We start from the raw sequence: 12,819 nt of genomic DNA on the forward strand, positions 1-12,819 counted from the left end.
GTTTATATATTGGATATTATTTTTATAAACTGATATAAAATTTGTCTATAAATGATTTTAGAATTTTACTTTTCCCTATTAAGTTGGTGCATTCATAAGTATCTCTTTTTTCTAAACCATAAACTATAAAAGTTAAATTTAAGTGATTAAAACTTTAATTTAGTACTGCCTTAATTGCAGCAATTAACTGGTAATTAATTACCATGCACATTTTATGGTGCGGATTACTTGCCAGAGTAAGTGTTCAGAAAAAGAAGAGAAAAGAAAAGACAAACATCCATAATCATAGCTTTGTTGATTTAATTGGATAAGGTTTCACATATAAACGTCCCGTTCATGCTGCGTGTTGGCTGACCTGTCGATCTTTTTTTCCCCAAGAGATATATTCCTGACATTCATCATCATTATAACACAAACCTTTCTAAATCAATTTGTCACTGCCAACTTTCTTCCAAATTAATTTACAGGATACGTAATTATAACATTATATATATATATATATACCATAATATTTCTTTTTTCTTAATTTAAAAATCAAACACTATATATATAAATCATGGTAATTTATATTCTAGACTTTAATGCTATGGTTAGAGTAGATAACATAAATTTCATTAATGTTCATCCAAAAGTTACTTAAAACTGAATGTTGTAAGATCATGTCTAACGTAAGTATAAGATTTTAAATTTAAAATAAATTTCAAAACAATTTATCCATTATTTGTAATTAAAATCAAGATTTAATTAGTCATTTTAAAAAGTTAAATAAATGGAATATATATATATATATATATATCACCGATCCATATAGTGTTTTTCCAACATCAGCAACAAAGGGGCAGACAATAATCACTTTCTGCGGCCAACCAGAGGCAAAAAGTAGTAGTCAATAGCCATCATCATTTCTTAAAAGGTCAAAGGATGGATTGCGAATCCCCCAGCAATAATTCTATTCATGAAGCTTTAGTAGCAAAAGTTGATGGGCCAGGTCAGATGCTGAGGTTTGAGGGCATTCCTCATACATTCATCCTAGACTTCTGGGGAACAAGATTTTCATCAAGTCAAATTGTTATGGGTGTTCCACCAAACTAGGGCTGTTCTTGTCCCAAAAAACAACTGTCCCTTCAGATCAAGGGTGTTTTTACAATAGGAATGCAAGGAGGAAAGAAAAAGGGTTAGTCCTGCGCGCGGGGGCGGGGGGTTTCCCCACTTTCCCATCACCAAATCAAACTGGGCCTAAAGGACTATGAACAGACCTGGGGAGAATGAAATCAAAAGTTTGTGCATTGAGTAACATTATACACATATAACTGGACATCCATAATAAATAACAAAGCCAGAGGGGTGAACAGATCCTTACATCCATACACACATACATACAAGGTCATAATCTTGTCAAGCAAATTGTTTCATCTAAGAGTCACAATTTCTGCATATCTACAACTGCCATCTTGATACCAGTAAATATAGAGTAAAACCCTGCTCAGGAAAGTTATGGTATCATTTCTTCATTATTTTCAGCATCTTCCATCTCTTCATCCTCACTTTCATCATCCTCACCTTCTAGGAGCCACTGTTCAAGTTCATCCACTTCATCATAGTCATGCATGTATACCCCATCTGAGCCATCCCACTGGTCAAAGCCGAGTTCCTCTCCATGGCACACCACGCGTAGAAATGGTCGATTTCTAGCCAAAGCATCCACAATATCCCTATTTACACTTCCTGTCACCCCTAACCATCTCAACCTTGGAAAGTAGGGTTTCTTTAACCATCTGAATGTGAGTGGAGTAATGCCACCACAATTGTAAAGATCCAACAACTTCAAACTACTACCATGACACCTGTCCTCATCAACCTGCATAGAGGCTAATGCCATGATTGAAGTATCACCTACATGGGGACATTGTCGAAGTCGGAGTTCAGTTACTGGAACTCGACACTTTGCAAGCGTCAAAACTCCACCATCAGACAGGTGAGGAAGATTTGATAGGTCCAGTTCTCGCAACACCAATTTAGAGGTGCCATCGAACAGAAGAGAGATGCATTTATCTGTCAGTCTTTTGCACCCTCTAATAGACAATGAAATTAATGAACTTATGACTCTTGCTCTTAAATATGCTAGCCCGGAGTCACTTATATCAGAGCCATCCAATAATAAAACCTTTAGTTTAGGAAGATTACCGACAGCTTGTAGGGCTCCATCCCCAAGGCTTTTGCAGCATCTCAAGTCAAGAACCTCAAGTTCCAGGTTCGATGCCAAATTTTTCACTGCATGGTTGGTCAGAAGACTACACCATCTCAAACTGACATGGGTCAGAGAAAGTGAAGTTGCAGTGATATCATGAAAAACTAAATCAGTTAGTTGAGTGCCATGAGACACCTTAAGCTTGTATAGGCTGGAGCAAGAATGCAAAATAGTTTTGAAACCTGTATCGGTAACACGACAAAACCCACCAAGATGAATGCTTTCCATGTTTGTACATCTGTCAGCTAGCAAGAGTATCCCTAGATCATTAACTCTTCTAAAATGGGTAATGAGTAATTCCTGACTTCGGACAAGTGAAAGGTGCTTCAATTTCCCATGTTGATTAATTTGTTGCAATCCAGCATTTGTAAGATCAAATGAAACCCTTGGTTCCACTAAGGGTGTATCGCGAAGGTCCAAATGTGTCAAGGAGACAAGACCTTTTGATATTGTGCTTACCATAGCATCAGTAATATAGTCAACTGAAAGGCACAATTTCTGGATGTTTGGCAATATTAACGGCTGAATGGGATTGAGGGACTGATGGGGTCTGATATTTGGGCTAAGCAGTTCAGTAACCATAACAGAAGAAATGTAGCCAATCTCAAGATAAGTAAGTTTTTGTGAAGCTAAAGACCAAACACGAGGGAAGTTATTACGAACAAATAATGAGACATCGAACATCAGCATCAGTGCCTATGAAAAGAAAAGAGATAACACGCATAACATCTTTAGAAAATTTATGGTAATAACAAAAATGAAAAGAAATACAAAATGCATCACATTACATATTAATATAATTTCAAATGTGGAATTTTTAAATGACATGTAAACACCTAATAAATAGTTCAAGAGAAACTCAGGGACAACAATTTCCCCAAAATTCATTACATTTCTGTTGATGCTAAAAAATAATAAAATAAAAGATGAAGCATTGCAAAAACTTGAATGGGCTATTACAAGTAAAATGGATTTCAAATCTTAATAGAAGTCGTCCTTTTTCATGAAAAATAGATTCGCTCATCTCATGGTCAGAAGACATTGTCATTGATTTACCCAGATAACTCAGAAGAATAATCCATATAAGAAAATCTGAGCTCCACATATAACCAAATTACATATTTAAACTATTTTTTTGCTCTAATTTTTAACTTTGTACGTATGGGGACAATTTAATAGACATTCCAAAAGAAGAAGAACTAAGCAAAGCAGTCTTACATAAATTCTCATGATCAAATGACTTGGTATGGTTATGCATAATAGATTTGATTTTAGATTTTCAAAATAGATTAAGAATTAAATTTCTTTTAAATCTAGAATTATTGTGTTGCTTAGAAGTCTATTATTATGATTTTAGTAATATTAGTCTAATCCTATTTGGTAGAAGGTTAATAGAGAAGTAATGTAAAATTTTTTATAATCAGTTCTCTGAGACAAGTTTAATTATTCAATAAAGAGTTCTTTGGTAACAGATTGATATGGTGCAAAACAGATTAGCAACATGGAAAAAGAAATTTTTATCCAAGGGAGGATAAATAATGCTGATTTCATCATGATGCAAAGGGTTAACGGTTCTAAACAATGTGTTTGCGTTGTTTTTGTTTCTGACAAAGATGACTAAGTGCAAAATCAAATAAATTTTTGTAGGGAAGCTCTGACATCAAGGTTTTATGTCATTTATTCCTTCAAAACTCGTGGTTGAGCTTTTTCCAACCAGGAGAGAGTGATGCTGACTAGATTTTGTTTCAATTTTCTACATTGATTAGGAAATATATATATTTTAAATCTAGAATTATATTGTTTAGGAATCCATTGTTGTAATTCTAATAAAATATCAGTATTCCTGAAGTCTAATCTTATTTGAGAAATGTTACTTAAGAAGCACTATGAATACCTTTGTAATCAGTCTTTTGAGACAAGTTCAGTTATTCAATAGAGTTTTAAGAAAAATTCCAATCTTTCAAGTTGGGTGATGCAATCAACCCTAATTTGTAATGCTTAAAAATTCTTAGATTGATATCTAAGAACTCTAAATCTAAAATCTATGTTTTATCCTAAATCCTTAAGTTGAACAAGTAGTCTCTAATTTGTCCTAAGTGATATATCATGCTCAGAGTACATACCTTCATTGGCCAATATGTTAGACTGTGCTACATGGACAAGATTTTCTATGGGAAAATCTAAACATATGATAGTTCACTGAATGAGTTAATGCTATCATAAAAAATTAGATAAAGAATCAAGTTTGAAAAAAATGGAAAATTAATTTTTCTTTACATCTCAAAAGTTTGCACCTTATTTCATTTACATCGGTTATTCCAATTAGATGCAAAAAGTTCTATAAATGTTAGTTATAAGAAGTTGGGAAATTTTCTTGTCAGAGTCACATCAGTGTTAAATCTAATAAGTACCTAATGTGGATCTAACGCACCTGTTTTATCAATTTTTTTTCCCTAACTGGCATGAGAAGGAATGAATTATTAGAACATTTACATAACTTCCTGAAGCAGATCAGGAAGTAAAAAAATTAAGCACATAACTGAAACAGTTAAAATTTACTGAAATGTAACTAGTGCACTAGTGGGATTAACTTAATAATGCTACTCTCTCTTGTCTAAAGCATGCAGCCTCCAGAACAAGATTTATATTGAAGCCAAATGCATGTTATCATTCAAGCTGCCTGAAGATTTTCTTTGGAGATTACATATCAAACACTTCAAACATCTATGCATTTAAACAAAAAAAGGAAGCTGCCAAATAATCAAGCTACTAATGCCAAATATGAAACACTGATGAAAATTTTATTGGATGACCAACAAAAAAGTTTCTTTAAGTCTGACCCAAGAAATACCAATTACCAAATTTCATCTCAATCATTAAGTAAGATATATCCCTGGCTAAGTAGAGACTCTTACTTTTTTGCAACAGAAGTACAGACTCTTACTACGAGGCTTCATTTAATAGAACAAGACTTCATTTAGTATCCAAAAATATTTTTGTAACTTCATAAAAATTTCATATATATCAACGTGTTTATTAACGGAAACATGTGCTTTGATGTGTGCTTGTGAAGTAATTAAGTATAAAATGAAATAGTTTAAAGAAAAAACTGAAAGCAGCTTTTCACTTCTTTCAAATCTGATCCTCATTTTTTTAGACAAATCTCATACTCATTTTCACCATAATTTCCCAAAACTTGTGATTCATCTTTTTAATTAGCTCATGTATACCCACACAAAAGATTTAGGAAATGAAAACTAGAAAAAAATATTTTCATTTACAAAAGAGTCCAAGCTGTGCTATCTTTTTAAAGACATTAGTCCAATCACCTAAGGCTGATCTGGGGGAAAGACTAAGTTGCAATAAGAGTCTAACGATGCAGTAAGCCATGCCATGCAAGGGTATGTTACCCGCTATTTTCAACATAGAGTATACTTTTTTTTTTTAATCATAGCTTCACTAATCATTGATTATAGAACCTTACTTCTAACTTACTGCAACCACTAAGTAACTCCTCCAGATCAGAATTATGAATGGCTCGCCCTCTTTTCTCAGCCACCGAACCCAAGCAGAGAACCCTGAACGAATTCACGTACACAAAACCCAATAACACAAATCCCTTGCAATGTATCCAAAATCACGCAAATTACCAAAATCATAGAATAGGAATAGGTAGACTTGATAAGGACATCTTATTTAGAGAATTTTGAGAATAACATACCTCAGATCCCTGCATCTTGCTCCAATCTCAGAGAGCAACCGCCCATTAAAATCCTCACAGTTGTGAAGAAAAAGCTCTTGCAAAGAAGGCCGAGTGAATAGCTCGATCGCTGAATCATCGAGTCTACCACAGTCAAGCTTGAGGCTCCTGAGGTACGGGTTTGGTGGCAACAACGGCCTGATCAACTCGCTTGACGGTGCAATGTCCTAAAAGAAGTAATACAAAAAAGATTTAAGAAAACTTGTGCTTTCGTTACATCAAAAACAATTTTCAATTAAGAAAATTTGATGGGGGAAAAAAGAGATAAAGTAGAAAAAAACTTGAATTGGTGGAAACGATACTCACGAGGAGATGGAAGGTGGGGAGGAAGGAGAGGAGATGAGAAGCACAGGTCCTGAGAGTTTTACAAGTTGCGGCGGCGGAGCAGACGGAAGCCATGTCGAGCTTCGTCATGATTGTAGCCAGTAGAGCTGCTGGTAGCTGATCCAGCCTCCGCTTCTCCGCCAAGCTACCGCTCCCTCCTCCTCCTCCGTCGCTATCATGCGACATTTTCAGAATTTTGTTTTCTTCGCTTTACACTTTTACTTTTTTCTCTCAGTTTCTCTCTTATCAGGATGGACTGGATTCCTTGAGGACTAAGATTTAATCCCGAAACTCTTGTAACGACACGGGGTGCGCTTGCTTGGGATCAGCCGATCAAAGAAGCGGGGTTTGCGGCGTATTCTAAACGGTGCCGTATAATATGAATAACTGGGGCTGATATTTCGGTGGATGTCTAATGTTGGTCCCTTTAAATTGACGACAAATGGACACGTTAGCAGATGATCTTGGAAGGTCGAAGTTGGCAAAATGTATTTTGAAGGATAAAATTTTTGTAATGTATAGATTAAGACAAAATGTTTGTTTTATTTAATTAAATACACTATTTTAATTAAATTTAATTAGTAATAAGTGTCTAGTGAAAGGGGGGAAAAAGAAATCTAATAATTTAGAAATTTAATAGCTAAGATCCATGTATTTTAGTTAAAAGATTACAAGTTTTCATCTTATATGAACAAAATTTTGTAATGTATAGATTAAGGCTCAATAATTTATTTTATTTTATTTTTATTAAAAATAATTATTTAGTGATAATAATAAAAAATTAATAATATAATAATTTAGTGATTAAAATTTTTATCTTCTATGTGATTTGAACTTTACTGAAAATATAATTTATTTATTTTGTAAATATAATATAAATTAAAATTAATTGATTTACGATATTTAGTTTAGTATGATTAAAAATTTAATTTATTAATATATTGATAATAGTATCCAAATTTAATAAATTATTTTTTAAGTTAAATAAATATTAAGTAATAATTAAATAAATTTATTTAATAAAATAATTATAATAGATTAAAATTTTGACTTATTATTTAATTTATCAAATAAAAAAAAAAAAATTCAGAAGATCTAACCATAACAACACTCAAAGAGTTGATAATTCACACCGGAGACTTCTCATTTTGTCTCAAAATATTTATGTACTAACATTAAAGAAAAAAATAAAATAAAATGTTCATTTATTTAAACAATATAAATTAAATTATTAATAATATAAAATAAGTATTTTTAATGAATTTTGTAATCTTTTAAAAATGATTTAGTTAATGAAGTAAGCTTAAGTAGCACATAAAAATTAACAATGTTAATTAAATTATTAAATAAAATTTTAACTGAAAAAACACAATTGAAAACATTTAAAGTAATTTACTATAAAAAGATGATGGATCATTCAAGAGCAACGTAATTTTCACATAATTTTACAGAAGGAGAGGAGAACAACATAATTTTCTTTCTTGGATTGCATTTTTCAAAATAAATTCATGCGTTTTGCTAGCTTTACCTAAGCATGCTTTGTAACATCTTTTAGGGAGGATACTGAGGAAGCAATACAGAAGCGTAAGCAGCAAAAGCAAGGATTTTCCTTTTACAAGGGAGGATTTCCCCATGTTCACATTTTCAAGCAAGGTAAATCCATCATTACAAATACCGAATTCCATTCTTCCATAAGGCATCTGGACATGCCCAGCTTCTAATAAATATATGAGAAGCAAACAGACAAGCTCTTCAAAGTTGCTTCTTATGCTTGTCTCATTTGCTTTCTTGCAGTTTCTCGTTATTCCAGAACGGTTATTTTGTTGCCATATGACTTGTAACAGAACCAAAACAGCTTTGTCAATTGTCCATTTACTCACATACTGACCCTAAACCAGGGTAAACAACAAAATCGTGGAATAATCTAACATGAACAAATATCATCCAATCCATTCCGTGTATCAAATTCCAAAAGCTGAGTATCAACCAAAAGATCAAGGAGGAAGCTTGCAATCAGACTCGAATCCACCATTGGTAAAAAACCAAATGTGACCGGCCAGATAATGTGCAACACCTAAACTCATCATCAACTTAAATCATCAATGGTGAATCCTCTATCAGCAGCAAAATCCACAAAGCTATAAAGTGGCAACACACCCTCACCATACTTCTTAAACCCATCGAGTTCTTTTTTAGCCTGTGTTCTAAGATCTTGAGCCACCTTCACAGCACTCTCAGCCCCATAAACTCCAACGTAACTCTTCCCTTTCTTTTTCTTTTTCTCAATATCTTCAGTTTTTAACGTTTTCTCCTCCAAGATATCATCAACCACTTGATACAACATCCCAACAGCTCTCCCGTACCTCCTTAATCTCTGTATGTCATCATCATTGGCACCAGCTAATAATCCTCCACACACTGCAGAGCATTCTCCCATTTCACCAAATTTTTTCTGTTGCACAAACTCAACTGAGTTAGGTCCTCCCTCAAGGTCAACATATTGCCCAGCTGCCATGCCGGTAGAGCCTACAGTACGGGCAATCTCAGTGGTGACACGGAGGAGTTGAGTCTCTGGAACAAGGTTGGCAGGTGTGTGGGATACAATGTGCTGGAAGCCAAGGGGAAAGAGTGCATCCCCTGCTAGGATGGCCATATCCACACCATAGATTGTATGGTTGGAGGGTTTTCCTCGGCGTATTGGATCATCATCCATGCAGGGTAGGTCATCGTGTATCAATGAAGCGGCATGAATCTGTCGTCAAAAGACAACAAATGATTAAAAGTTGCTGGACACTACTGCTTCTTAGCTAGAGGCTTCATATTCTTCACTGTGAAACAAGATATTGCATAAAAAAACAAAAAAGCTGAACTACTTCCAATGAGGTGGCCAAATAACTATATTCTGAGCAAGATCTGAAATTTATTAGGCAAAGGATGAGCTAATTCCTACTTCATCACCAAATTTATTTCTCTTTGTTTTTTCTCCCAAATATCAATGAAACTAATATGAAACTTAAAACATTGTGGAAAACTAATAAAAAAAGAAAAAAACTATGGACACCCTATAATATGCCCGTTACACAAGATAATATCTCCATCATCGATATTTTTTGTATAACAATCACTTGGCATACAAAATTACTTCAATGTTACTACATTAAACACTAGCACTAGCATGTAAGACTTAAAATATAGTTTAATTGGACAAAAAAATCTAGTATTAAACAACTAAACATCATTATAAATTAGCAATCCAATCTTTCAACAGCAAAATTCATACGCAACAATAATAATAATAATACAAACCCAAAAGTGGGTTCGTGATAGAAATTCCTTGTGAAGATTCTTAAGCTGGAAATTCTTCTTTAGCTAAATCTCAGAATTGGGAATTAAACTACCACAACTTCCATCAGTTGGCTGCTGTACCTCAATCACAAGAGAGGGGAAAAATCGATTGGCGTTGATCACAATTAAGAATTTAGAATTAATTTACCAATTATCAATAAGAGAGAGAAGAAGAGGCCAAAGAATATGGTAAAAGAAAAGAAGCAGAACCATTTCAAGAGCACAGGCAGTAGGGAATGCAGCGAGGCGGTTACCGCCAAATAGCTCGCAAGCCGCGATGCACATGACGGGTGGCGCTCGCTTGCCGCCCTGAGTAAGTACAGAGTATCGCATGGCCTCGTAGATCTTCTCTGGGTACATCACTGGTATTGCCTCGTCGAGTTTCTGGTTGATCTGGGTTCTCAAAGTGGTCCAATAAGTCTTTAGATCGAACTGGGTCGACTCCAATTCGCTCGAAACTGACAAAGAAGGCGAAGAGGAAGATGAACAACGAATTGATCGTTGAAGATTCAGGGGTTTAAACTGGAAAATTGGGGGTTTCTTGGATAGGTAGAGAGTGGGCGTTGATAATATCGCTGTAGCGAAGAGCAAACTCATTGTTTTACCTGTGAGAGAGTCTTTAGACTCGGGTGTTTTTTGTGTTGTAAAGGTCTGGCGCTATTATATCAAAAAAGACTAGATTGGGTTTTGATTGTGGGAATATGAATCAGACTGACGAGTGGATGAGCCAAAAGATTACTACTTTTTTCTTAAAAGAAGGCAAAATGGCTTTTTTTTTACATAAATGGAGACATGTTAGCTGCATTTAACTGGTATGGATTAAGATTTTTTTTTAAAAAAGAAGAGGGGACCATTTGGGGTAACAGATGGATCAACTCGGAATTAGCCTAAAGATCTCTCATCGGAAGAGGACCTGTTGAGCTTTGCTTCTTTCATTAAATTTCTTTCTAGAGTTATGAAAAAAAAAATATACAAGAAGATTTTTTTAAAAAAAATCTAAACTCTGGTTATGCCCATGGAATGTTTGTCAAAAGTAGAACAAAGTTGCAGGTTTGTAGAGCTGGAGATAATGACAAACATAAAAAGATTAGGAGACGGGAACATTTTGTCTTAGTAATATTTTTTTTATTGGATTTCATCTTTATATAATATATTTTTTAATTTCTCTACTTTTAATAATTATTTATTTTTATTATTATACTTCGACACACATGATATTATTTAATAATAAAATTTATTAGAGATACTCCTGCAATGAAAACTTTTGCTAATAGTTTTTAGGCAATTTTGATTGCCTCATCTTCTCAGGGGGTTTAAGAAAGAACAACTACTTGGAAATAAATATTCAAAAAAGAGTGAAAGAAAATTGATAATGATTAATAATATATTTGTAAATCTTTTACAAAAGCTAAAAATAATAATTTATACATATATATATATATATACAAACTATTTTATTTTGGGAGACAATGTAACACCCAAATTATTATTTTTATTTTTGTATTTAAATTTTAGTTTAATTTTTTATATATTTAATTTATAAGGTTTTAATTCAATTTAATTTAATGAAACTAAAAATAATAATAATGATAAAATAGGGTAAAATTATTTTTTGGATTTAATTGAAATTCATTTCGGAAAAAAGGGGTGAAAATTTAGATTTTGGGGGTGTTTTTGAAAAGAAAATCGAAAATTGGGGGGTCAAACGCAATTTAAAAAAGTTGTGCCACATCAGCAGCTCAGTTAGCAGCCCTGGCCAACCAGAACCAGCCGCGTGGCAAGGAACGTTGACACGGGATGGGCCACGTGGACGATCTGCGTGCGCGCGATCGGACGGCCCAGATCCGTTCCCACGCGCACGGACGGCCCAGATCAAATGTGCGCACAGACGGCCCAGATCTCACGCGTACGGACGGTCCAGATTCAATCAGGTATGGACGGCCTAGATCGTATCGCGATGGACGGCTCAGATTCAATCCCAAATAAATCGGGATCGGACGGTTCAGATTAAATCTTGATGGACGGTTGAGATTAAAAGGGGAAGGGTATAAATAACCCCACCCAAACCCGACCACAAACCCTAGCTGCCAGTGCCTCGCCGGAGAAGAAGAACCAGACGCCGGAAGAGCCGGCCGCCGCCACCCGCCGCCGCACCGGAGAATTTTTCAACCGCCAATCGAAATAAATTTTCTCCCCTTGGCTCGTTTTTCGATACTGAATTCGCTTATGGCCAAATCGGAGCCAAACCACCGGCCAATCAGCCGAAAAACCCCGCCGAAGTCCAGCGGCGCCGCCGCGGCTTCCCTCTGTTTTTGCCTTCGATGAGGCCCTTATTGGCATCCGTTCGATGCAATTTTTATGCCACTATGAACATTATCCTTTTCTCTACAGGTTGACCGGAGCAAAACATCAAAATGTGACTCGCGCCGGAGAAGCCGCCGCACCCGAGAGCATCGCCGCTGGTAAGTCTCGATTTTTCTTGATTTTTTAGCCCACCGAGGGCCCTAGGGTTGTTTTATTGCGGAGCTGCCGTGCCGAAATTTCAATATTGCCGAAAGGGGCCCTAGGTCTGATTTGGGATTTTTTGGGACACGTGCATGTACCGGTAGTGCGTTTCAGTTTTCCAAAAAAAATTCAGAAAATTTAGGGACAGCCCTTAGGAGTACTGTAGAGTCGATTTCAGACCCTGAAATAAGTAAGGATCTCTCACCCTACCTCCTATCACGGCATTAAAGCTTAATAAATAATTAAACGGTATTTTGTGACTTTATAGACATGTATAATTGATTGAGGTTACTAATGGAGCCCGAATTTGATACATTGTTGGTCAGTTATTGTTTGATCTATTTTTCAGTATTAAATGCAGTATGATATTTGATGTAATTATTTTATGATTTTGTATGCATGAATCATGGTTTCTTTTATTATGGTTTGTGTTATGGTGAATCCGATGTTGTGTTGTGTTGTTTGGTGTCAATTACTGGTTTACATATTTGTGTATGATTGGATGATTGAGATCAAGGAAAAGGGAAAAAAGGTTATGTGAATTGATAAATGGATAATGTGGACAGCCTGACTAGATATCCTGGAAGATAGTGGACGGACTGGGTTCGTAAGGAACCCTATCGGGAACGTGGTCTCT

At 35.0% G+C, this 12,819-nt stretch overlaps 2 protein-coding genes across 2 annotated transcripts; both read right to left on the reverse strand.

Moving 5' to 3' along the window:
* Positions 1-1,266: 1,266 nt before the first annotated feature.
* On the reverse strand, positions 1,267-6,719 carry LOC110818959 (F-box/RNI-like superfamily protein). Its single transcript, XM_022048017.1, has 4 exons — positions 6,315-6,719; positions 5,970-6,175; positions 5,733-5,826; positions 1,267-2,944 (listed from the first exon to the last, which is right to left on the reverse strand). The coding sequence occupies exons 1-4, from the start codon at positions 6,516-6,518 to the stop codon at positions 1,493-1,495; spliced, it is 1,956 nt and encodes a 651-aa protein (XP_021903709.1). The 5' UTR covers positions 6,519-6,719; the 3' UTR covers positions 1,267-1,492.
* Positions 6,720-7,790: 1,071 nt separating this feature from the next.
* Positions 7,791-10,701, reverse strand: GGR (geranylgeranyl reductase). The gene is made up of 2 exons (XM_088223214.1): positions 9,888-10,701; positions 7,791-9,084 (listed from the first exon to the last, which is right to left on the reverse strand). The coding sequence occupies exons 1-2, from the start codon at positions 10,272-10,274 to the stop codon at positions 8,419-8,421; spliced, it is 1,053 nt and encodes a 350-aa protein (XP_088079340.1). The 5' UTR covers positions 10,275-10,701; the 3' UTR covers positions 7,791-8,418.
* Between the last annotated feature and the right edge of the window lie 2,118 nt (positions 10,702-12,819).

Source organism: Carica papaya, chromosome 6, assembly GCF_054855325.1.
Source record: "Carica papaya isolate Zhongbai chromosome 6, ASM5485532v1, whole genome shotgun sequence".
NCBI lineage: Eukaryota > Viridiplantae > Streptophyta > Magnoliopsida > Brassicales > Caricaceae > Carica > Carica papaya.

What these genes read in the sequence shown, in the direction of transcription:
- LOC110818959 (XM_022048017.1), bottom strand. Translation starts at nt 6,518, where the DNA reads ATGTCGCATGATAGCGACGGAGGAGGAGGAGGGAGCGGTAGCTTGGCG. An exon ending in TCCCCACCTTCCATCTCCTC is followed by an intron (nt 6,176 to 6,314) that starts GTGAGTATCGTT and finishes TACTTCTTTTAG; the next exon opens with GACATTGCACCGTCAAGCGA. An exon ending in GTGGTTGCAGTAAGTTAGAA is followed by an intron (nt 2,945 to 5,732) that starts GTAAGGTTCTAT and finishes TTCTTTTCATAG; the next exon opens with GCACTGATGCTGATGTTCGA.
- GGR (XM_088223214.1), bottom strand. Translation starts at nt 10,274, where the DNA reads ATGAGTTTGCTCTTCGCTACAGCGATATTATCAACGCCCACTCTCTAC. An exon ending in CTGCCTGTGCTCTTGAAATG is followed by an intron (nt 9,085 to 9,887) that starts GTTCTGCTTCTT and finishes TTTTGACGACAG; the next exon opens with ATTCATGCCGCTTCATTGAT.